Below are 25555 nucleotides of genomic sequence, written 5' to 3'. Positions count from 1 at the left end.
ATGCCTCAGCCCCCCAAGTAGCTGGAACTATAGTCATGCATCACTGAGTCCAGCTTGCCTTTTTGCCTTTTAAAATGGCCCCTAAGTATGGTTCTGAAATGTTTCAAGTGTCCGTAAGCACAAGAAGACTGTGCTGTCCCTTAAGGAGAAACTACTTGTGTTTAGATACGCTTTGTTTAGGCATGAGTTACAGTGCCCTTGGCTATGAGTTAAGTGTTAATGACTCAACAATATATATTAAGGTATCTTTAAACAGAAACACACAAAAAAGAAGGCTGTCTATTAATCAGTTGGCAAAAATTTGACCATAAGCGTGAAGGAACCTAACCCTAAATTTCCCTCAGGAGCAATGATTCAGTATACTCTAATTCAGTGTTGTGGCAACTTTATAGAACATAACTGCTATAAATAACAATCAATTTTTTGTAATTGTAGTGATTTACAATAATGTATTTTATAACATTGAAGCATTTTTAGATTCTTTGAATAAATTCAATTTGGCAAAGATGCGGGTTGTTTTCTTTTTAGTATAGTGCTAGTTTAACTTATTTACTTTTGCGGAATTTTGCATGTGTAATCTGGTTTTCATCATTTTAAACTGGAAAATTTTATTCTGTTTTTAAGTTACAGTATTTATGTAAGTTACTCAAGTAATACGTTAATACTTTCACATGAATCTTTAAAAGAATATAGAAATGATACTCCCTTTTTTCTTTTATATTACCTATCCTCTGCCCCAACCTTTTCTATTCATTCTTTTTCATTTTTATTCATTCTTAATTTGTTAAGCATCTTTCCAGATCTTTGTAATGCATATATGCACACACAGAGTTTGTTTTACTTTGGGTGTGCGTATGTTTAGTATGTCTTATACTTTACATACTATTTTTCAACTTTTTAAAATAATAGTGTTTCTTGGAAACCCTTCCATGATACTTGTTATAGATCTACATGCGTAGTATTTCTCCAAGATGGGTATCTAGAAATGAAATTGCTGGGTTAAGGGCATGCATATGCATTTTTAAAATTTCTAATACCAGATTATCCTCCCCAGAAGTTGTACTCAATTATATTCCCACAAGTATTTCACAGTACCACTTTCTCCACATCCTTGCTGCCATGGTTTCATTATTTGTCCCCTGTAGAACTCATGTTGAAACTTAATCCCAGTCAGGCATGGTGGCTCACACCTGTAATCCCAGCACCTTGAGAGGCTGAGAGAGGCAGATCACTTGAACCCAGGAGTTTAAGACCAGCCTGGCCAATATGGTGAACCCTGTCTCTACTAAAAATACAAAAAATAGCTGGGCATCATGGTGCTCATCTGTAGTCCTAGCTACCCGGGAGGCTGAGGTGTGGATCACTTGAACCCAGGAGGCAAAGGTTGCAGTGAGCCAAGATCACACCACTGCACTCTAGCTTGGGCGACAGAGTGAGACTCTGTCTCCCAAAAAAAAAAAAAAAAAAAAGGCTTAATCCCCAGAGTGACATTGTTGAAAGGTGAGGCCTTTAAGAGGTGATTGGGTCTTGAAGGCTCTACCCCCATGAAACAGGAGTGGCATTAGTGGTTTTCTAAGAGGAGGAGAGACTAAACTAGCACACTCAGCTTCTCAGCAAAAAGGCACTTAGAGGTTGTGTCCCTTCATCTTTGGACTTCCCACCCTCCAGAACTTTAAAAAATAAATTTTGTTTCCTTGTAAATTACCCAATTTCAGATATTTTGTTATAAGCAACAGAAAATGTACGGAGACAGTTTTCAGTAATGATTGTCAGTGTTTTTTATTTCTACCAATGTATATTCTCTTCATTTATTTTTTTGAGATGGAGTCTCGCTGTGTCACCCAGGCTGGAGTACCGTGGTGTAACTCACTTGGGATCATTTGTGTGCTTTAACCCCAGGAGTAGTAACATATTAAAGCTGAGCTTGAAGGAACAACCATAGTGGCAATTTCCAGTAGAGCAAAGTTCTGAAACTATGAATAAGGAAATGGAAGTGTCAAAATCCTACTGTCAAAAGTATAACAATTAGAATCCTATAATGCAAAAATAAGAGTCTCTTTGTATTAAAAAAAAAAAAAAAAAAAAAAAAAAGCCTGCATATTTTTTTCTTAAGGGCAGTGTTTCAGACATTGTTTTAAATGAAAATCACATTTTTTATAGTAGGTTTATATGTAACATCCCTAAAGTGGAGTGTTTTAAATAGGAGCAAGGAGAAATTTCTTACCTTAATGATATGCTCAAATTAGTTTCTTTCAAGCATGGAAGCATATGAGCTTAAGTCTGCATATTGAAAGAGTAATTTGGAATGTCTGTTGTTCCTTTCAAATTTTACACATACCATGTGGAAGACACTGGCACAAAATAATTCTTTCGACACTATTCTTCCTAAAAACTTAGTTATACTTCCAAAATAACATCAACTTATATCTGTGCAAGAATATTTCAGGGGAAATAATAAATGGAAAATGCTTTAGAATGTTTAGGTCTTTGTTGTTTTAATCCCTAGTTGATTAATACAAATAATGAAGGAAAATGTTAATGTTGGGCATTAGAAAGTTAAGGTACATTATCTAAATAATGAATCTAGGGGGCTTAGCAAGCTTAAAGTCAGCAGGAAGAGATGAAAACGTAGGGTTGCGTTACATCTTTTATAACCTGGTTCTCCCATGAAGGCCCACTTCACTCACCATAATGGAGCTGAGAATAAACTTTCTGTCCTAACCACCTATGTGTTTGTTCCTTAGCTCAGAAATAAAGATTACACGATAAAAATTTCTAACTTTACGTTTTTCTAAAAGAGTACATCCATATAAATTTAAGAAATAAACTACTTCTTCTAAAAACCTAATCAAAATGCAACACAAAGTTTTAAGTGTTAAGAACTAAAATTTAAAATATCAAAAGATAGACCAGGCCTGTAATCCCAACACTTTGGGAGGCTGAGGCGAGTGAATCACTTGAGGTCAGGAATTTGAAATGAGCCTGGCCAACAAGGCAAAACCCCATCTCTACTAAAAATACAAAAATTAGTTAGTTAGGTATGGTGGTACGTGCTTGTAATCCCAGATACTCAGGAGACTGAGTCAGGAGGAGAATCACTTGAAGCCAGGAGTGGAAGTTGCAGTGAGCTGAGATTGTGCCATTACTCTCCAGCCTGGGCAATAGAGCGAGACTCTGTCTCAAGAAAACAAAACAAAAACAAATAAAATATCAAAAGATAGTTCATTCAGCTGTTTTGAACACTGACTTTGTTTTCTATACACTGTCTTTTGTGTTGGAAAATTCCAAGAAGAAAGATGAATAATATTTAATAGTTGATTAATCTGCCTTCTGAAGTTCACATACTAACTTTTGAAGGAGAACTTTTTATTAAACCGGGGAATTATATATTTGCTTCTTAAAAAGTAATATATGGGTATGGTAAAAATAAAGATTCCAGTAGTAGAAAAAGATATGACAATAGAGGCCTCACGATTCTGTCTCCTCCATCTCACTACTATCTCTTCCCTGCAAAATAGCCACTGTTGTTTCTTGTGTATCCTTGCGCAAGAAAAAAAATACACATTTACAGACGTGACCATATTTTTGTTTTTTAAATTTGTACAAAAGGATCATGTACACATGGCTCCTATTTATCCCTCAGCGTGTGGAAGGCAGTGCCTTGTAAAATGTTGCACTAAGCTAATCATGCAGCACAGTGTGTCACCAACCAGAGCCAAAGAAAGAACAATTTTGTTTCCTAATACATGACAAGAACTTGGTCTGAAAAGTACTTTATAGAGAAGTAGCCCGAGTGGACAGTTCAGTTTACCTGAAAGCCAGTACTGATTTTTTGTTTGGAGTCCTTTAAAAAATCATTTAAGTGGACCATTAATGTTCTTGTATTTGAAAGTACTTTGAACATAGAAAACCTGGGGACCATAGCATTAGTCACAAGTAGTTCTGTTTCAATATCCTTAACATATATTGTAAGAAATGTATTTATTGAGTCAAAGATAACTTTTTTTTTTTTTTTTGAGACGGAGTTTTGCTGTTGTTGCCCAGACTGGAGTGCAATGGCATGATCTCAGCTCATCGCAACCTCTGCCTCCTGGGTTCAAGCAATTCTCCAGCCTCAGCCTCCCGAGTAGCTGGGACTACAGGCATGCACCATGATGCCCAGCTAATTTTTGTATTTTTAGTAGAGACGAGGTTTCACCTTGTTGATCAGGATGGTCTCGATCTCTTGACCTCGTGATCCACCCGCCTCAGCCTCCCAAAGTGCTGGGATTACAGGCTTGAGCCACCGCCCCCGGCCAAAGATAACATTTTTAAGCCTTTTAATGCTCATTGCCAAATTGTTCTTCAGAAGCATTGTGCAAATTTATCCTGCCTTCAGCAAGTTACAAAGGAACAGTTTTACGGTTTTAATTCTCCCAAGCATTGAGTAATATTATATTTTATATTTTGTATTTTTTTAATCTTTGCTCATTTGAGAGGTAAATAATCTGTTGTTTGCTTCAACTTAAATTACTTTCATTACAGTAACTGTTTTTTCCTTATACTGTATTTACTTGCTATAGTTTTCTTCTTTTTCCTTCAGATTATCTGTTTTGGTCTATTGCCTATTATTGGGATCTCAATGTTCTTTTCTCATAAATCTTTAAGATCCTTATGTATTAAAAATATTAACTTATATAGATTATATGCCATTCAGCACATATTTTTTCTCAGTGTTATTGTTCCTTTGATTTATTTTTGTATTTAGATGTTCTTTCATTCTTAAACTTAGAAAGTTCTCCTTCCTTCCATGGTATAGTTTAATATTCAGTTCCATTTTTTACTCAGTTTTTGTATTTATTGGGGTTTTTTAAAATTTTGTAATCTCCTGAATTGTTCAGAATTAGAATCTCCTTTATCTAATAGGGTCTATTTTAGGTTTTCTTATGTTCCATTGATCTGGTTATTTTTTTATAAAAACCTGTATAGGTTTTTATAAAATAATATGCTCGTAGACTGATCTCACCACTTTATTCCCTTCCTCCTCCGTCTGTTGCCTTTTTTTAATAAGAAAAAATTAATTTTTAGAATTACATCTAATAAGCACAGTAAACATCTAAAGGGTAGAGTGAACATTCTTCACTTTTTTTTTTTTTTTTTTTTTTTTTTTTTTGAGATGGAGTCTTGCCCTGTTACCCAGTCGAGTGCAGTGGCATGATCTCAGCTCACTGCAACCTCTGCCTCCTGGGTTCACTTGATTCTCCTGCCTCAGCCTCCCAAGTTGTTGGGATTACAGATGCCCGCCAACACACCTGGCTAATTTTTGTATTTTTAGTAGAGATAGGGTTTCACCATGTTGGCCAGTCCAGTCTCGAACTCCTGACCTCAAGAGATCTGCCCACCTCGATCTCCCAAAGTGCTGGGATTACAGGTGTGAGCCACCATGCCTGGCCTTCACTTTACTTATACAGCTAGTGCTCGACTTACGACCACAATTGGGTCTGACAGACCGGTCGTAACACAATTTGGTCGTAAGTTGTGTAGGCTACATGTACAGTACTGTGAAATGATGTTATAAAAATGTTTAAGTCATATTTTATCATAATTTTCTTTCATTATTGTTATATATCATAATTTTCTTTGTTCATTTTATGCCATTTGTATCATCTCTACACCATTTTGTTTCTTATTTTTACATTTGTCAGGTTTAAGTAACACACTGCATTACCAGTACAACTGGTTTAATATTTGCAAAACATACAAAATTACAAAGTACAGGTGCATACAAAAATACAAAATACAGGTGTAAAAAATACCATAGGAAACATTTTCCCAATTGCAAAACATATCAAAATATATAAACATGTACGAAACATTTTATTGGCCGCTGGTGCTTGGCTGCGGATCGTTGATGTCGTCATCTGAGGCAGCAGTTGGGGTTACCGGAGTTGGTTTTTTCATAAACATGGTGAGCTTTGTCTGAATTGTATGTTTCTTTTTTTCTTCATAAATTTCACGATACAGACGAAACACATCATGCGCCATCCGTTCAATCCTTGCAAATCGTTCGATGTTTGGGTCCATTGCTTCGAAATGTATAAGAAGTTTATTCAGTAAAGATAAACTGTCTGATAATCCCTTAGTGGTGAACTTTCTTTCTGGCTCCTCCTCTTCTTTCTCTGCTTCTCTTCTTTCTTCTTCCGCCACTCTTTCTTCTTCCAGTTTGATTAGTTCTTCATTTGTAAGTTCTCTGGATTCTTTGTCTAGCAACTCTTCGACATCTTCCATTTCACACTCCAAAGAAAGATCTTTAGCGAGTTTTACTATTTTTTCCCGAATCGTTTCAAGTTCATGTTCACTGTCAAATCCGTCAAAATCATTAACATAGTGCATAACACAATTTTTCCAGATGCCATTCATGCACTTTGTCGTCACAGCCTCCCAGGCGGCAGCGATATTCTTGATACACATCAAAATGTTGTAGTGTTTCCAAAAATCTACAGCGGAGCAGTCGTGGCTAGTGATTATGGTTGTAAAGTCGAATGGTCGTAAATTGCACAGGTCGTAAGTCGATCAATACCTGTAACCATTTATTTCATTTCTTTTCTCTAGCAGGCATGCAAATCTTAAGAGGTATATTTATACTCCTTTGTTTAGCCACCTAGAACTTCCCAGGTTCTCCTTATTGCTTGTGTTTACTTTTGAATTTGGCCAAAATTTCCTTTCAGCCCTTACCTTTCTTTTGTACCTACCTCTAGTGTATAGTTCTCTTAAAAAATTTTATTCTGATTAGAAAAATAGTGCTTATTGGCTGGGTGCAGGTGGCTCACACCTGTAATCCCAACACTTTGGGAGGCCGAGGCAGGCAGATCATAAGGCCAGGAGATTGAGACCATCCTGCCCAACGGGTGAAACGCAGTCTCTACTAAACATACAAAAATTAGCTGGGTGTGGTGGCGTGTGTCTGTAATCCCAGCTACTGTAGAGGCTGAGGCAGGAGAATCGCTTGAACCAGGTAGTCGGAGATTGCAGTTAGCCAGGATCACGCCACTGCACTCCAGTCTGGTGACAGAGGGAAACTCCATCTCAAAAAAAGAAAAATAGTGCATATTTATTGTAGAAAGTTCAGAAAATGTAGAAAAATACAGGGACAGAATAAATTCCTGTAATTTTGTCATTCATTGGTAACCACATTTTGATGGGTTTTTTCCTCTATATGATCAATCTTAATATACTTAATTTTACTAACAAAATTGGGATTACATGTTATATATGGTTTTATCACTTTTTCCTTATGTAAAATCTATCATGATTTTCTAACAAATATTTATGTTTGTGTTCCCAGTACCCTGCATAGTTTTTGTATATAGTCATTCCGCTGTGAAATAGGAATGATAGTCAATCGTGCAAAAAGTAGTCAGTGGTAGTGGTGTAACCAGTAATAGTCATTAGTAGGCCAGGCGTAATGGCTAATGCCTGTGATCCCAGCACTTCGGGAGGCTGTGGATCACCTGAGGTCAGGAGTTCGAGACCAACCAGGCCAACATGGTGAAACCCCCATCTGTACTAAAAATACAAAAATTAGTCAGGCCTGGTGGCATGCGCCTATAATCCCAGCTATGCAGGAAGCTGAGGCAGGAGAATAGCTTGAACCTGGGAGGCAGAGGTTGCAGTAAGTCAAGATCACCCCATTGCACTCCAGTCTGGGCAACAAGAGTGAAATTCCAACTCAAAAAAATAAAAGTTGTTAATAGTTAATATGAGTTTGGCTGTGTCTCAACTTTAAACGTACTGTAAAATCCTCATGATTATGGAAGAAAACCCCATGACTATTACCGTCTCCATTTTACAAGAACTGAGATATAAAGTTGTTTAATAATTTTCCCACAAGCCCCTTCATAGGAAGTAGTAGGATATGATACCAGGCCTTTTGATTTCAAAGCTTTTACTCTTTTCTCCCAGACCCTTACACTAATTGTTACCCCCTAGTGCTGACCCATAGACTTTTCCTGTGCTCACCCTTTGTATGTCCTTTTGAGTTCTCCGTCCTTTTGAGTTCTCCATTCTTTCTCCAGGGTCTTTGTGTAGCACAGAAATTCATCACTGGACAGCTTTGTGAGGCAGCTAGGTTGATGCTGCTTCTGTCTGCACTATTAGAGTAGCTAATATACTCTGACTACATTATGGCTTAGCCTAGCACTGTTGTGTGCACATTACCGTCCATTTCACAGTAACATTCTTTTCTAAGTGGGGTAATGTGTGGCTGTGGTTTCAATAGTAGTTCCTAGGGAAATGTTATTTTTATTCATCTGCAAGTTTCTCTGTGGTAATAACCTTTGTCCATCCAGTATTCCTTTGAATTTGTTTAGTTAGTACAACTTTATTTTTTAGGATTTTACTTTGTGACTGGATCATCCTCCAAAGGAAAAGGGAAAATTAGAGTGTTTTTTAGTGGTTAAAAACCTGCCAATCATATATGACTCCAAAGTCAATAGATTATGTCTGTGTTGACACTTTGTTTGCAACCTTTTTTAAGCTGTGATTGCTACCTGATTTGCATTTCAAAATACTCTATGTTCAAAGTAGTAAGTGTAAGTCTGCTTGCATTTTTGCTTTCCTTTTTCTTTTTTTTAATTAAGGCCCGTTCTAAATGTAAAAGATAATGCTCAGTTTAAAAAACAAAATCCTTTTGTGATGTTTTACAAGACAATCTGATGTGAAAAGTGGTCTTGGAGAGATTAACCCCATTTTTATGAGGAAGTAATTTTCCCAGAATTTGACCGGAGACTTAAGAAGGATCTGCTTTGAAGGAAAGGGGATGTCACCAGGATACATAATAACTGAAATACATTATGAATAATGTTTTTCAGAAGGTTAAGAGTAAGGAATGACAGTTCTTGATAAAAGGAGGAGGAATCAAGAGGCCCAGGTTATGTAAAAATAAAACTGGTTATAGGGCTTAAAGGGAATGATCTTTTGTAGGCAATGTAAGTTATTTGGAGTAAAAAAAAATACGAGACTACTATAAAATATGAAGAACTTGGAAGATGATAAAGGAAAAATGAAGAACGTAGAACATAGAAGGCACTAGCCCATCAATCTAAATGCTCTTTAAAATGCACTTTGGTAGGAAGAAACTCTGTAGATGGACCATCCCCATAGAATGTTTGCATCATTGTTTTTAAGCACTGTATTAGCACTTTTGTGGTTGCGTTATTGAAGCTTCCATGGTAGTGCAGTACCTTTGCATGTAGAATATTCTATTGAATGAATGTTGAAAGTGATCTCAAGTTACTTGAAATTTGTTTAATAAGTCAATGCAATGACAAAATAATTTTCTTAATATAGAAATTTTTTTGAAACAGGTGATTTGCATGTGTTCTTATAACAAACAAGTTAAAAGTGTTTCTTGTAACTCATCGTAGGAACTTGAGTTGCTTTAAGGGTTGTGTCAGTTGAGTATGAGTATTTTGGCTGTGGGAGCCAAATGGATAGGATACACGTGTGTGTGCCTGATGAATATGATAAATTTTGGCCCAGTTTTATAGTAGAGAGTATTTTCCTTCTTTGTAAAACCTGAAGTTGAATGTCCTTAATACACTTGTATTCTTTCTGCCATTTCTTCAGGGAAACAGTGCTTCTTAGTCCTACGTCAGCAGCAGTTTAATGTCCAGGCTCTTGTGGCAGTGGGAGACCATGCAAGCAAGCAGATGGTTAAATTTGCTGCCAAGTAAGTAAGCAATTATATCCTGTTGTCAGAATAAACAATGGTGGGAACCAAGACTCCCAGGGGTTTGGACCATTTTCATACATTAACATCAATGCTTCGTTTGTTTAAAAATGTAGTTATTTAAATTGTCAGTTCAGTGTTGCTGAATACATTAAACTTACAAAAGAGAAAATATGGAGCACAGGCTTGAAATTCATTTGGAACTGCTGAAGCAGCACTCTCTACAGACAAGTCACATTTACTTTCAAGTGGAGTAACAAAAAGCCTGGCAGCCTCGAAACAGCAGAGCAACTTTATTTTGTTGTGTTTGTTGAGCTTCATTTCCTCCCTCCCTCCCTCCCCCAATTTGAGATTTGCATATTGAGCAACAAGTTTTCTAACTGAAAAATAAAAGTATATAAAATAAAAGAATGTAGTTTGGCAAATGATTTCCTCCAGAAAGAAGTAAAACAAATGTGTTACAACTTTCAGCTTTGACACCAAAAGAGTTTAGGAGAAAAAAGGTAAAACTTACTTTTTCCTCCTGTACAAGTCTGGACTGTCCGGTCCAGAGTTTCCCTGTGGAAGCAGCACATTGTTTTGTTCAGCTTGCAGGAGGTGGATATAGAGATAGAAGTGTGGTTGTGCGTGCAGTGGCTCTAAAGTGATGAGAGTACTTTTACTTGGTAGTTGGTGTCTCAAGTTTTGTTTCATGTGTTTCTCAATTTCATCAGTTTTTTTGTTTTGTTTTTTAAACAGAGTCTCGCTCTGTCTCTGGGCTGGAATACAGTGGCAAATTTTATTTCCATGATAATGATCTCAGAAAACATGGGAAAATGGATGGTCTTTATGTTTTAAGTAATAAAGTAATTTCATAGGTGTATTTTTTAAAAGAATTCAATCAGAGTAAATGATATATTTTTTCTATTTAAAAAAATTTTTCCCTTTAGATACATGCTTTCATAGATGGGTTAATATAGATGGAATTGTGAGTTTTAGAATTGGAAAGAAACTTACAGATTTTCTAATTTAATATCCTAATTTAGCTTTCAGCCCTCCCTGACCCTCTAGCACAATGTTTTACATATGATGGATGCTCAGCAGCTGGTTTTGGTTTAGATATTTATTTATCAAATTCAGTTTTATTACGTCATAGTGATACCTGCACTCGGGTTTAAAAACTTTAGTGCCATGAATTAATATCAATTCATTGATGAGATCAGTAGTATTTTAGTACTACTAGTACGGTAGCCCCACCTCTCCCTACCTCCCTGTCCTGCTGCCCAGAGACAGCCACTTATCTTCTACCTGTGTCTTCTGGTAATTCGGTTTGCTTGTTTTGTTTCCTAGTGAGAGTGTGTGCATTTGTCATCTAGCCTTTTAAGGTCAGTGTGTCTCCTATGTAGTCAAACATAAATGACCTTCGTCCCTAGAAATTTTATCTGCACAGAGAGCCTTCTATAAAAAGAAAAAGATGGCCCTGGAAGCCACAGACATAGATGCTAAATTCTATTAAATGTACTGAACAATACTGGAAAAAAGTCAACCTCAAATTAACAAACAACTTTTATAGTTATTGTCTTTTGTACAATAATTTGGTTCTGAAAACTGTTACATGAAGCTGACGGTTACATAGAGGAATATATTTTTTTTTCCATAAAACTGCATTATAGCCTCAGTATTACATTCCTAAAGCTTCCAGTGGAAAAGTCTTTTGAAAATCCCACTTACCCATAATGTTCAGTGAGAAGCATTCTACTGACAAGTGGGCAGTTAATCCATATGATGTATTTAGAAGCAGACATGTTAAAATACTCCACAAATAAGTTATTATTTCAGATCTTCTCAGAAACTCCTGGGACTTGACTAAGTAACAGTGATTGAGTATATCAGATGTCAACCATAGCTTGATAGCCAAAAGAGCTACTTTCAAATGGCCTACCAAACAGAACTTAGTTCACTAATGCCCTCATAAAATTAAAGAACACATTTTTATCATTATTTTAATAAATTAAAGGCTTTCATCCAAATGAGATGACATATGGGTGATCTTTCTTTTAGGCAAGGGAATAATATAGATAATTTAGCCTAGATTTTGTAATTCCTGAAGTGAAACTCCAAAAAGATCTAGAGGCAGTTCAGGCTTAACAACTAAATTGTTACTTGATTTTGTAGCTATTTTTAGTCCCTTTAAAAAATGGACTTTATATGATAAAGTAGCAATATGTGGGAAAAGGTTGAGCTGTTGTAAATTATAAACCTTTTCACTGTTATATGCAAGTGAATGGAGTCAATTTTATACAATAGGCTCAACATGTGGTACATAGATAACTATTATTACACTTTTGGCACAAGTATGTTAAGGAATCAAGCCTGATGTAATTACAGTAGGCGGGTTAATGGCTTTTGCTATCTTGTGAAAAAGGAAAATTCTTATGGCTAAGACTCTTGGCAAAATAATGATGAGTTTTTAGTTTTTGTAGTTGATTAAGATAATTTTCTTAGGAACATGATTTTATGTTGCAGATGGGTCAGTCAGTTTGTCCTTTCTGTGTGATGTCAAACTATACTTCTAAGGTAGTTCAGAACTCCTGATCCTTGGTAAGAGAAGTCTACTTTTAGACTTCATCAAGAACTTTTAAAAACTTTTTTAGGAAAAAGATGTATGGGGTTTTTCTTTGCCTTTTAAAATTCTTTTCCTAAAAATTGTTAACTGTGTTTTATCTAAAATGGGTATGCACTACTCCTTTGTGAAAGCAAAAATTAAGATAGCTCTCATACATTTATCTTTGAGATCACTTGTTTAGGTGAACGGATCCTGCTAAAAACAAAAATCTAAGGTGTAAGGTTCACCATTTGGTGAACTGATAGTTCTAAAAACAAAAAACTAAGGTGTAAGGTTATTATTGAATCATAAATAGCAGTACAAAGAAATTCTTCTTTATTATTAACACATGAAAAGGAAGAAATTTTATAACCTGCTGTGGTTGTAAAATATATATTCACTGTGGTTATTATTATTGTTATTCACTAACTATATTCATTATTCTTGTACCAAACTACAAAAACCTTAAGTTCACTTGAACTTTGTGTTTTTTTTTTTGTTTTGGTTTTGGTTCTTTTTTTGATTTTGAGATGGTGTTTCACTCTTGTTGCCCAGGCTAGAGTACAATGGTATGGTCTCGGCTCACTGCAACCTCTGCCACCCAGGTTCAAGCCATTCTCCCGCCTCAGCCTCCTGAGTAACTGGGATTACAGGCACCCACCACCACGCCCGGCTAATTTTTTGTATTTTTAGTAGAGACTGGGGATGTCACCATATTGGTTGGCCTCGAACTCCTGACCTCAGGTGATCCACCCGCCTTGGCCTCCCAAAGTGCTGGGATTACATGTGTGAGCCACTGCGTCCGGTCGACTTTGTATGTTTTTAAGCATGGAGAATAGTTGAATTTTCTGATATGACACCAGAATTAAAGCAGTACTAAAATTTCTAAAACATTTGAAAGTAAAGTCTTCTGTTTGTCTCTCCACATGAGTTTTTATAGACAGTTGGCTTCAATTTTTTTGTCTCCTTTTAGTGTTCTTTATATTTTCTGCCGTGTTACTTGGTTTAGGACCAAATAGTCCAGTCATTTATTAAACTAATATTTATTGAATGATACATACCTTTTTTGCTCTCTCTTTAAGTCCACTCTTGCCAGAAGTTTTATTTTCAGGGCTAGTTTATCTAAAATCTTTAATGGCTTCCTACTTCCAACCATCTCCAATATTCTGCCTGGAGGTTCCCTCACTACAGTGTTACTTCCCTCTACTTCCCAGTACATATTGCTTAGACTGGGGAGATACTCCTTGCCTGCAATGACCTCTCTTACTTCACTTCTCATTTGAAAGGCATTGGCTTTATTCGTTAATCCTCATTCTTTGTCATTTAGCTTGACCCCACATCCTTCATTATCCTCATTGTTTGGTTTCTCTGTTCATTTATTAGGGATCCACATATATATTCTTAGGATGCTGAGAATTATATATATTTATATATTTGTATTATATGTATTATATATATTTAGAAGTTTTAATATACATTTTGATGATAACCTTAAAGTTATATGAGTATTATTCCATATCATCTTAAAAACCAATTTATAACTGAAACCTGCCATGTGAATCTAGTGCTCCATTAGCATTACTATCTTATTTACAGTTGCATTCATGCCAGCTGAAGCCAAATGATACTTACATTCTGTACAAATGAAGGTTTCACAGTAGCTTGAATAGAGACACATGCTGATCAAGTTGGGTTACCAGGTATTATTTGGTAATTAAGGGCAATTCTGAACTCAGAAATGCTTGTACCATTCAAGCAGATATATTAAATTCTCTTTTTGTCTGTATAGGAGCAGCAGATCACTAATAGTATAACAGCTTGATGCAAGGAAAAATGTTTCTATTTCAAGTGCCAGTTAAGTTTCAGATATTTGGTAATTCATTTGGTGCAAATTTTAATTAACAATGCTACATTATTAACTTTCACATAAGCAAGATAGTTTTATAAAATGATTGACTGATACTTTATTTAAATAAATTGTCATTCTTAGATTACTGTTTGCAGAATTTTGGTTAATTATGAAGCTGAAATGTCCTGACTCTACCTCAGAGTTAATGTTTTAGGTAACAGAACAGGTATTCTTCATATTACTAGTATATTGAAGTCAGAATACAGAAACAAATTAATTATGGAACTGGCGCTGAGGCTACAAGCTTTATACAGTAAACCAAATGTCAGCAATTTAGTTTTAGTAAAACGACAAATTAATATTATTAATTTTAATTTTGTTTTTATTTAAAAATTTATTTCGATTTTAAAGTTAAGGGCTATAAGCATAAGCACTTACACTAATTTAGTATTTGTAGGTCTTTAAGTAACATGACAGAACTAATTTAAGTCATCACTGGGGGTGGCTGGCATTTTTTGTTCCACTAAAGAGAACCCATACAGTAGTTTCAGAACTGCTGGCCTGTGCCATGTTAAGTAGTGCATACTTCTCACCAAGCTTATTTTGGACTCAAAATTCTTGGGGTTTTAGTGAAGAAAAATGAGTTCATAATATAAGTTATTGGCTGGGCATATTTGATTTGAGCCAGTGTGGCTCATCCCTGTAATCCCAGCACTTCAGGAGTCCAAGGCAGGCAGTTGACTTGAGCCCAGAAGTTTGAGACCAGCCTGGCCAACATTGCAAAACCCCATCTCTACAAAAAAAAAATAGTTTAAAAATTAGTAGGGCATGGCGGCATGCACCTGTAGTCACAGCTACTCAGGAGGCTGAGGTTGGAGAATCACCTGAGCCCAGGAGGTCCAGGCTGCAGTGACCTGTAGGACTGCCACCGCAGTCCAGCTTGGACAACAGAGCAAGACTCTGGCATAAAAACGAAGTTATCATGATTTAAAGAATGATTTAAATCTTTAACTTTTGCAAAGCACACGTGGGCAGATGGGTGTAATAGAGGTACAGAGAATGCAGGGACTTAGTTCCCTACTAACTGGTGACAAAGAGTCCCTCATTGACTAAACTCAACTCAGACTCCTTTGAAAGAACCTTCTGCCCCAATAAGCCTTGACTTTTTTACTTCATGTTCATACCTGCATTGTTGTTTTAGTAAGCATCCTGCTGAGTTGCTTTAACCACAAGCCCCTCATCCACCCTTCAGTATCTGATCACCCTCCATAGCTAATCAGGTTCCTCTTCCTCCATCCCCCAGGTGATGTCTGATCACCCTCGCATGCCTACAGCAAGAATCCTGTTAGGTCACTTTAGCCAGAATCTCCCCTTAACTTTAATGGCTCCTCTTAGTAATTTTCCATCCACTGACTCTGTGTTCCCATCCTTGGCTCTAAGTTCCCACGTGCCAATGGTGTATTCAAAGTTGAGCCCAGTTCTATACTCATATCTCTTTTCCCCTATTGCAATAGTCTTGAATAAAATTTGTTTTTACCACTTTAAATACTGTACAGCTCTGGTTTCCCCTGACACAGCCATGTGACTTTATATGTTGTTTACTATCTTACTTAAATTAGGTTAGATAGTTCTGCTTATCATACCTCATTCTTCAGAGCTAAGACTCTTACTCAAACACTGCTATTTCCACTTACCTGAGAAACGTATGTAAGTCTGAAATCTAGTATGGTACCAATTCACTGTAATTGAAAGAAGTGTTTGACCTTTAAACAAAGCTTGTACTTACCTTAGAATTGAAACATATGGCTGGGCGAGGTGACTCACAGCTGTAATTCCAGCACTTTGGGAGACCAAGGCGGGCAGATAACCTGAGCCCAGATGTTCAAGACTAGACTGGGCAATATGGTAAAACCTCATCTCTACAAATAAAAGTCAGAATAATTAGCCAGGCATGGTAGTGTGAGCCTGTGATCTCAGCTCCCTGGGAGACTGAAGTAGGAGGATCACTCGAGCCTGGGAAGTGACAGTTGCAGTGAGCCAAGATTGTGCCATAGCACTCCAGCCTAGGTGATAGATTGAAATCCTAATTAAAAAAAAAAAAAAGATTTTTATTGTTGAAAAGGGGTTTTATTATTTTTTAAAGTACTTATCTAATTTATTTTTATTTTTGTTCTTTTGATGCTGTTTTAATTAGCAAATATATGGTTCTTGTGTTTGGGCATTTTGCACTTCTTTGTGTCAGTGAATTGTATGTTTAATTTATAACATCAAAGCATTTTATGTTGTTGCATTATTTGAAGAACTGATATGTAGCAGCTTTATGGCATGCCTCTTTTCTAACTAATCTTTTATTACACCCTTGCAAAAATGTAAAAATTATTCACTTGAGGCCAGGCGTAGTGGTTCACGCTTGTAATCCCAGCACTTTGGGAGGCCGAGGCGGGCAGATCACGAGGTCAGGAGTTCAAGACCAGACTGACCAACATGGTGAAACCCCGTCTCTACTAAAAATACAAAAATTAGCTGGGCGTGGTGGCACATGCCTATAATCCCAGCTACTCTGGAGGCTGAGGCAGGAGAATCACTTGAACCTGGGAGGCAGAGGTTGCAGTGAGCTGAGATTGTGCTACTGTACTCCAGCCTGAGTGACAGAGCAAGACTGTATCTCAAAAAAAAAAAAAAAAAAAGAATATTTAAAAGATTTAAAAATTATTGACTTGAATGTGCATGGTTATATAGATCTGTGAGTACATTTCTCATTGAGTATAGTAAGAGTTAAGACATTATTTCTGACAACCAGAAAGCTAAAAAATTTATTGGTTTTGCTGAAAACCTTTAATAGTCAAGTTTCTGTGTTAAAAATGTTAGTAGTTTTTGTTGACATAAGGGTATATAAATATGCAAATGGAAAAACTATTAATGTACGTAGTGTCTCTTTCACCATTATTGATTTTTTTTGGATGGCGGTGGTGGTAATAAATGGAAATCGTTTAGAAAAACATGAGCCGATGATTACCCAGAACTAAAATTTGGGCATCACCCAGCCTCTACCAACTCCCAAGTTTATTTCTACTATTAGCAACACATCAGAATATATTAGAATATAGGCTTTCTGTTATATTTTAGGCCTTTATTATGACCATCTAGTATAATAAAGTATGTCAAGGCACTTAAGTCTGTGGTACCTAGAATGAATGATAATAAAAGGTAAAAAACACTATTTGTATAAAGATTATGCTGCCCATCTTCTGTCATTATCTTGGGTTTATCAATAGATTATGAGTAATAGAATACTCTTCGGCAACCTCCATAGCAGGTGTCATATATTTTTGAGGTGAAAGGTCATGGAAAACCCATCCCCCACCACATACAGGACTCTTACTGCATGTGAAATATTATTTTAATATTTAAGAAACGTAATTTGCCAATAAAACTCAGTATAGTAACTACATTGCTTTATCTTGCCAACCTTTCCAGTGTCTAGCATGGATTTTTATGCTTACTTGGATGCCTCTTCCCTGTTAGTCCCTGTACCAGACCCAAAAGGTACAGTACAGTGGTCACCAGCATCTTCCCCATTTGATGTACAGGGCAAATAACAGGTTTGCCTATAATAATAGCAGTAATAGCTGACTATTACTATATACTGAGCTGCAAAGTGTCAGACATCTGTTTTCTCACCTGATTCGCACAGCAGCCCCATGAGGTGTAGATACTGTTTTTGTCTTTTTTTGTTTTGGGGGCAGGAAGGAGGTTGGTTCTGTTCTCTCTTTTTTTTTTTTTTTCCAGATGAGGAAATCAAGGTGTGAAATATTAAGTGTTTTGACTAAGGTATCTTAGACTCTGGACTGACACTCTAGTCTCTGTGTCATCCTGCCTCTCTGAAATAGTGTATAATGATGTTAGTTCAAAGCCCTCCCACATTATAGCTCCACTTAGAATACAGCCTATTAGTTGACACTGCCCCCAAGGCATTACAAGTCAAAACTAAAGGGAAAAAAAGTTTAGTTTATAAAACAGAACTGGGTTAGGCGTGGTGACTCATGCCTGTAATCACAGCACTTTAGAAGGCTGAGATGGGAGGATCACTTGAGCCCAAGAGTTTAAGAGCACCCTGGACAACATGGCAAAACCCTGTATCTACAAAAAATAATTAAATAAAAATTTAAAATAGATAAAAAGTAGAACTGATTATAAAGTAATTTAAAAAAAATTTTTTTTAGCCAGGTATAGTGGCTCACGCCTGTAATCCCAGCACTTTGGTAAGCTGAGGTGGGTGGATCACCTGAGGTCAGGAGTTTGAGACCAACCTGACCAACATGGAGAAACCCTGTCTCTACTAAAAATAAAAATTAGCCAGGCGTGGTGGCGCATTCCTATAATCCCAGCTACATGCCTGTAATCCCAGAATCTCCTGAGTTAGGAGAATCGCTTGAACCTAGGAGGTGGAGATTGCGGTGAGCCGAGATCTCGCCATTGCACTCCAGCCTGGGCAACAAGAGTGAAACTCTGTCTCAAAAAAACAAAAAAAAACACTGAAAACAGGCATTTTGGAAAACAGAAATGAGGTAAAGAACTTGGGGAGGAAAAGAATATTTTTTAAAAAATTTATGTTTGAGTGATAAATTCATGCTAAAAATTCCAAAGGAGGACTTTAATTTTAACTATTAGTAACACTAATAAGTTTGTCTCTCCCACTATAAAGCAGTAGCTGCCTTCTAAGGATTCACCCTATTGTTAAAAAGCATGCTCTAAAAATAAGGAGGAGCAACAGGGAGTTGGAACCAGAGTTTCATGTTGTCAGTAACAGTTATTTTTCCTGAATAATCTCAATAATAAAAATTTTGATAGTTATAAACATGAAACCTAACACTGCTAGAGGCAGATCTAATAATTAATAGCATCTACTTTTGCTTAAACTTTAGGCTTTTTTTCTTATCAGCACTGCCATTAACACAATACATTTTACACCTTTGTGTCACTCTCATGAAAAATAAGGCACAAAGTCACTTTAAAAAGCAGCTGTGTGGTATATACTACTGATGTTGAAAATAAAACCACAAACTTAGAATTTAAAATACGAATTTATCTTCTACTAAGATTGTGGATGCAGGAAAGAATTGAAAGGATTTGGCTAGATAACTAATACTGTTCCTTAACACATCAAATTGCACGCTCTTTGTTAGTCACGTGTGCCAACTAAAATCCTTTCCTAGGGTCAACAGCAAGGGAGAAGAGATCTTGGGACATTAAGGTATGGATGCCCGTTTAGGTTAGCTTTTTGTAGAGTGGCACTAATGTGGTGTCAGTTCTTCTGTGTGACATATGCATTCCTAAAAATAACTGTCCTATGCAAAATTGTGCAATAAAAATCATGGTGTTTATGGAGAAAATGGGGTTCATGGCATAACTTAACTCAAAAACTTGATGTGAAGAACGGGAACCTCTTATACACTATTGGTTGGAATGTAAATTAGTATAGCCTCTATGGAAAACAGTATGGCAGTTATTCAGAAATTAAAAATAGAACTGTCTTATGATCCAGTAATCCCATTATGGGATAATTATCCAAAGGAAATGAAGTCATTATGTCAAAAAGAGATATATATTTACACTCCAATATTAATTGCAGCACCATTCACCATAGCCAAGATATGGATTCAACCTAAGTTTCTTCAACAGATGAATGGATAAAGTGTGGGCTATATACACACTGGAATACCATTCAGCCATAAAAATCTGAAATCTTGTCATTTGTGGCAATGTAGATGAACCTGCAGAGCATTATGTTAAGTGGAATAAGCTAGACAAAGAAGAGAAATATTGTATCATCTCATTCATGTGCTAAAGATGTTGATCTCATAGATAGATATAGAGGGAATAGTTGGTAGGGGCAGAGGGGGATGAGGGAGAAATTGGTCAATCTGTACAAAGTCGCAGATAGGAAGAATAGTAAGTTCTGGTGTTCTCTTGCACAGTAGGGTGACTATGGTTAACAATATTCTATATTTCAGAACAGCTAGAAGAAAGGATTTGGAATGTTCTCAGCACAAAGAAGTCATAAAAGTTTGAGGTGATATGCCAAATGCCCTGATTTGATTTTTACACAATGTATACATGTATGGAGACATCGCACTGCACCTCATAAGAATGTACAATTATTTGTCAATTAAAAAAAAAAACTTCATTAATGGCATACTTTTTGAAAAGACAAGAACCTAACTTTTTCTTTTTTATTTATTTATTTTTTTTTTTTGAGACAGAATCTTGCTCTTGTTACTCAGGCTGGAGTGCAGTGGCACAATCTTGGCTCACTGCAACCTCCTCTTCCCGAGTTCAAGCAATTTTCCTGCCTCAGCCTCCCAAGTAGCTGGGATTACAGGCATCTGCTACCATGCCAAGCTAATTGTATTTTTAGTAGAGACCGTGCAAAATGCTCATTGACAGTTTAAGAAATACATAAATACTATAATAAATACAGCATTTTACCTTGACAAAAATGTGCAGTTTGCTTGCGGAAGTGCGTATCAAAAGAAAGGCAGTTTGTAAGTTATTGTGAAGTGGTGGAAGAAACAATGTCTGAAATCAGAGGGAAAGCTGTAACACCAGATGTGGATAGGTATGACTTGAAACATGAGTTATGGGTAGATGTATGTGCATTTTGTATTCCTGCATGACTGAGTACACCAAAGTACTGTTGTCTACATTGACCAAGTGTTCTCACTGATGAAATCTGGCATAGGCAAAAGCAAAATTCACCTTATACTCAAATTGTTCCCTAATACGTCAGTGGTGTTGGAACAAATTCACATTTTCAATACAAGCTTTATAGCAAAACTGACTGTACTCTTGAAAGTGACAACAGGATTTGCTAATGAGTGGATAAAACATGAATCTTACCTGTTTGGTTACTGTTTGTGTGAGGGTAAGGAAATAATGAATTCAAAATGACTGGTTTGAGAAACTAAGTAGAAATGACACCAGTAATGTGGAATAAATTGCCAATATAGACCGAGAGTAAACATGACCCACTGTTTGGACCTGGGATGGGCTCATCTTCCCATATAGCACTGGCCAAATAAAAAGTGGACACTTGGCCGGGCGCGGTGGCTCACGCCTGTAATCCCAGCACTTTGGGAGGCCGAGGCGGGTGGATCACGAGGTCAAGAGATCGAGACCATCCTGGTCAACATGGTGAAACCCCGTCTCTACTAAAAATACAAAAAATTAGCTGGGCATGGTGGTGTGTGCCTGTAATCCCAGCTACTCAGGAGGCTGAGGCAGGAGAATTGCCTGAACCCAGGAGGCGGAGGTTGCGGTGAGCCGAGATCGCGCCATTGCACTCCAGCCTAGGTAACAAGAGCGAAACTCCGTCCCAAAAAAAAAAAAAAAAAAAAAAAAAAAAGTGGACACTTAAGAGGAATGAAGCTATCTCCTTTTCCATTGGGTCGGCAGCCAATAGTATCTCCTAAGCTTATCTATATCAAGTTGATCAAAGAGAAGTTCCAGGTTTTTGAGTTTATAAAAAGCCCAATAGGTTGTTTTACGCAATAATCCTCTGATTATAATTTCCATCAATCTGCCTCCCCCATGCCTCCTCATTTTCTGTTGGACCTCATCAGGACTTCTAGTCTTTTTATCAATCTCCACATTCTCTCCCAGTCTTTTCAGGCTCCTTCTGACCTCATGCGGCCCTGTGCTCCATTCCTGGAGCTATTCTCTGCACCTTTATCCATTGTTCCCCACCCCTTTGTTTCTCTTGCCCCCCAAACACCACACAAACTCCCCTGTCCCATAGGCTCCTGATCCTATCATCTAATACAAGTTTAGAGTATCTTGTGTGCTCATAGCATAACATGTGGTTCCTGTTTCTCAACTGAGCCCACTAGTGTATATTCTACTTTATATTGAAAATAGAGGTTTATGGGCTGTGCCTGTATTTTTGTTGTTTCATTGACCTCTTCAGGATCTCATTCCTGTTTGTCTCTTAGTTTCTAAGTCTAATTAGAAAGGAAAAATTTGGAAAGCACTGTGAGTTCCATTGCATAGTATTCTACCACCCTTCTTTATGATTAAAAACAGCACATCATCAACACGTAAACCAATTCTAGTGGATTCTGTTGCTTAAATAAAACAAAAATCCTTACTTAGACACTTGAGGATAAATGAAGCATGAGATAATTCAAAAGAATATTTAGCTAGTAACACATTATCTTTGGGAAACTAGCAGCTCAGTTAGTGGACCAGCTAACCATTCTGGCAGAATTTGGTTTAGAAAATAGTATGAATAAAAATATGTCTGTGAGGAAAAGGCCATTTCTAATCTCCATTTAATTTTCATCCTGTCTTAGATCAGTTGTCATATTCATATGTGTATGTATATATATACTGCTTGCAGTTATCTTTAGTGTGCTATAGATACATATGGTGAAAAATAGGTGTTTTACTAGTTGGTTAAATTTTTAATATATAAAATATGTTTCACACACACACACACACACACACACACACACACATAATGCTTGCAGTTATCTTTAGTGCTAGAGGAGTGCCTAAGGACTATTTGTTTATTTTGAAAATGTTTCGTTTCCATTTTGAATGTTACTGCTCAAAAAGACTGGACATGAAAACATGTGAATTCATACACAAAAAAGTGGGAGAAATAATAGTATTTATATGTTAATTCCATGAAGCCCTATATTTAACTCTATTCCCTCTGGCCATATACCAGGTGGAAAAAAGCAAGAATTCCACTATTAAAAATATTAAATCAGATAGTTCCAGCTGGGGTTTCTTAATCATTTAAAAGGCAAAATATGAGGTCACTTTTAATATCTTAAGTAGATAACGATCTTAGCATTTACTTTAGATATTAAATCTGAAGTGCTTATCTTTTGCCTTACTAGCTAGATGATAATGCTAGCAGTTTCTAGCTTTGGAGTGTTTTCCTTAAAAGAAACATTGGAATTTAATATGGAGCCAACTGTTTTGCCTCAAATTGTCTGTCTTAGGAATATCCAATTCATCAATAGAGTAATCCAAAAAGTTGACTCACTAATTGGATTTAAGTGCCACAGGACTCTTCACACATTATTTTAATCAATTTGTTGGAAAGATCAATTTTCTCATGGCTGAATGCATATAAAAATGAAGAAAGTGAATGAGTTACATAGGAAGCTTGGCACATCTAATTCCCCAGAGGTTTTAGGAACAGGTTCTTAATTATATATCTGAAATGGTTTGAGGCTTTTAAATAAAATTTGTCTAGAACCAGGAAGATGCAATACCTATCTATCCAGCCCTGTGTTTCTAGATTCCCATCTTTTCTAATATTTAATAGTTGATCCTAGAGTTGAGATGTTAATCCCTTTTCTCTTTAAAAAAAATTCTTTTGTATGTGTGCCATTTTAAAGTAATTAACAGAGTAGTTTGTGTTAGTTGTGGTTAAGTGTCGGAAAGCCAATTTTTTTTTAAAGGAAGTCCTGGAGGCCTTTTCATATTGACTGTTATAGAGGGCAATGAGTGTAAACACAAGTTTTTAAAATTTGAAGTTACAGTGCCCTGCTATAAAGGACTACAATTAATGTGAAAAGGAGTTTTAAAGTTAAAATGTATATATCGCTATTTGTGCTTATATGACACTTCCCACTCTCCCCAAACGTAGAAGTATTTTGATTCTGAAAATAAGCCTTTTTTAGTACCATTATATGTATACATATATATTTTATTTTTCTTCATATTAGTCATTGTGGTAAAGTGATTTTTTGGTAGCTGATGAGTCACAAGTATGTTTCTCATTCTCTAATGAGTCACCTAACTACATACAAGTTTGTTTATTTTCTTTCCTTTCTAGGTCTTTCACCTAAAATAGGTGTTTTACTAGTTGGTAGGTTAAAATTTCAGTTTGCCACATTAACTTTTATTTATTTATTTATTTTTTGAGATGGAGTCTTGCTCTGTTGCTCAGGCTTGAGTACAATGGCACAATCTTGACTCACTGCAGCCTTTCCCTCCCAGGCTCAAGCAGTTCTCTGCCTCAGCCTCCCTAGTAACTGGTACTACAGACACATGCTACCATGCCTAGGTAATTTTGTGTGTGTGTATTTGTCATGGAGACAGTGTTTCACCCTGTTAGCCAGGCTGCTCTCAAACTCCTGACCTCAAGTGATCCGCCCACCCTGGCCTCCCAAAGTATGGGAATTACAGGCGTGAGCCACCGCACCCAGCCTACATTAACTATTAGATCTAGAAAATACCAAAATAATACTCAAAAAGTCTCATTGATTTTTACAAACTTGTGTTTAGCATGTGCTCTGGTCTAGGTCCTCTGCTGGGCTTGAGTATACAAATATTTACATGTGGCATTTGTGTCTTAGGAGACACTTAATTTTGGGAGAGGGAAAACAGAGATAAACAGCTGCATGCAGAGGCAGGGTATAGGTGCTGTGGTAGGAGTGTATGTTGTCTGTAGTTGAGACCCAAAGGGAGGCAGGCATGTGGATACCCCTTCAGCATCCATGTGGATAAGTTGGTGAATGTAGGTGAGGCCATTATACTGTTGTGTATTACAATTCCTTGAACAGTTGCACCTACATTTTATACCTCTTGGTTGGAACAGCATATTTATCTGTTGGAGGGAAAACAGCTCTATATTCAGTCCTGTCCACTGCAACATCTGTATTGAAAATTTGGATAAATGCTAAGGATGTGCTAAGAAAAAAACAGGTCTAAAATCTAGTGTCAGAAATTATCAGACAGTTTATTGGATTAATTCTCCTGAGCTAAATGTAACTTTGTATAAAACAATATGAAATTATTATTTAAAGACTTTGCTGAATTTGTACTAAGGTTGGCAACAACAGCAAAACACCAAGATACATCAGTGTTACTGGGGAAGGTAGTATGATTCCTGGACATTTGGGAAACTGTTACGAAAGGGCCTTCTATTTTCAGTTTTCTTCACAGAACTATAAAGCAATCCAGTAGCTCATGAGCTTCTAAGAATGAAAATGTATTATTTCAGAGTGAGCTGATGATGCATTCTGAGATATTTAAATTTAGTTCTAATTTGTGAGTCTAACAGAACTGTCTAGGGCAATAATCCGTAAATGATCTTGCTGGCTATGTGATGGTAGTCTAATTACTTAACCTTTTAGAGTCTCAGTTTTCTCATCTGTAAAATGTTGATAATATCTACTGTGTAGGCCTTTGTGAAGCTCAAATGAGATAGTGTGTACATAAAGCACTTCATACAGAAACTAGAACATAAAAGGGAATTGCTGAAGAGATAATAGAAGCAATCCTCTAGGGATTTAGATGTTGAAGAAAGAACTTTCTTTTCTTTTCCTTTTCTTTTCTTTCTCTGAAATGGAACCTTGCTCTGTCACCTAGGGTGGAGTGCAGTGGTGTGATC

General features: G+C 36.6%; 1 protein-coding gene across 2 annotated transcripts in view; it reads left to right on the top strand.

Annotated features, from left to right (window-relative positions):
- The window catches only part of DARS1 (aspartyl-tRNA synthetase 1), an 80134-nt gene that overhangs the window by 15371 nt on the left and 39208 nt on the right, over window positions 1-25555 (top strand). For both annotated transcript variants that reach the window (XM_017514694.2, XM_037733512.1), the window contains exon 4: window positions 9607-9709. In XM_017514694.2, coding sequence (XP_017370183.1) covers window positions 9607-9709 — 103 coding nt within the window. The remainder of the gene's footprint in view (window positions 1-9606; window positions 9710-25555) is intronic.

This window comes from Cebus imitator, unplaced genomic scaffold (assembly GCF_001604975.1).
Source record: "Cebus imitator isolate Cc_AM_T3 unplaced genomic scaffold, Cebus_imitator-1.0 Scaffold534, whole genome shotgun sequence".
NCBI classification, from domain to species: domain Eukaryota; kingdom Metazoa; phylum Chordata; class Mammalia; order Primates; family Cebidae; genus Cebus; species Cebus imitator.
This window is presented reverse-complemented; position numbering and strand designations above follow the sequence as displayed.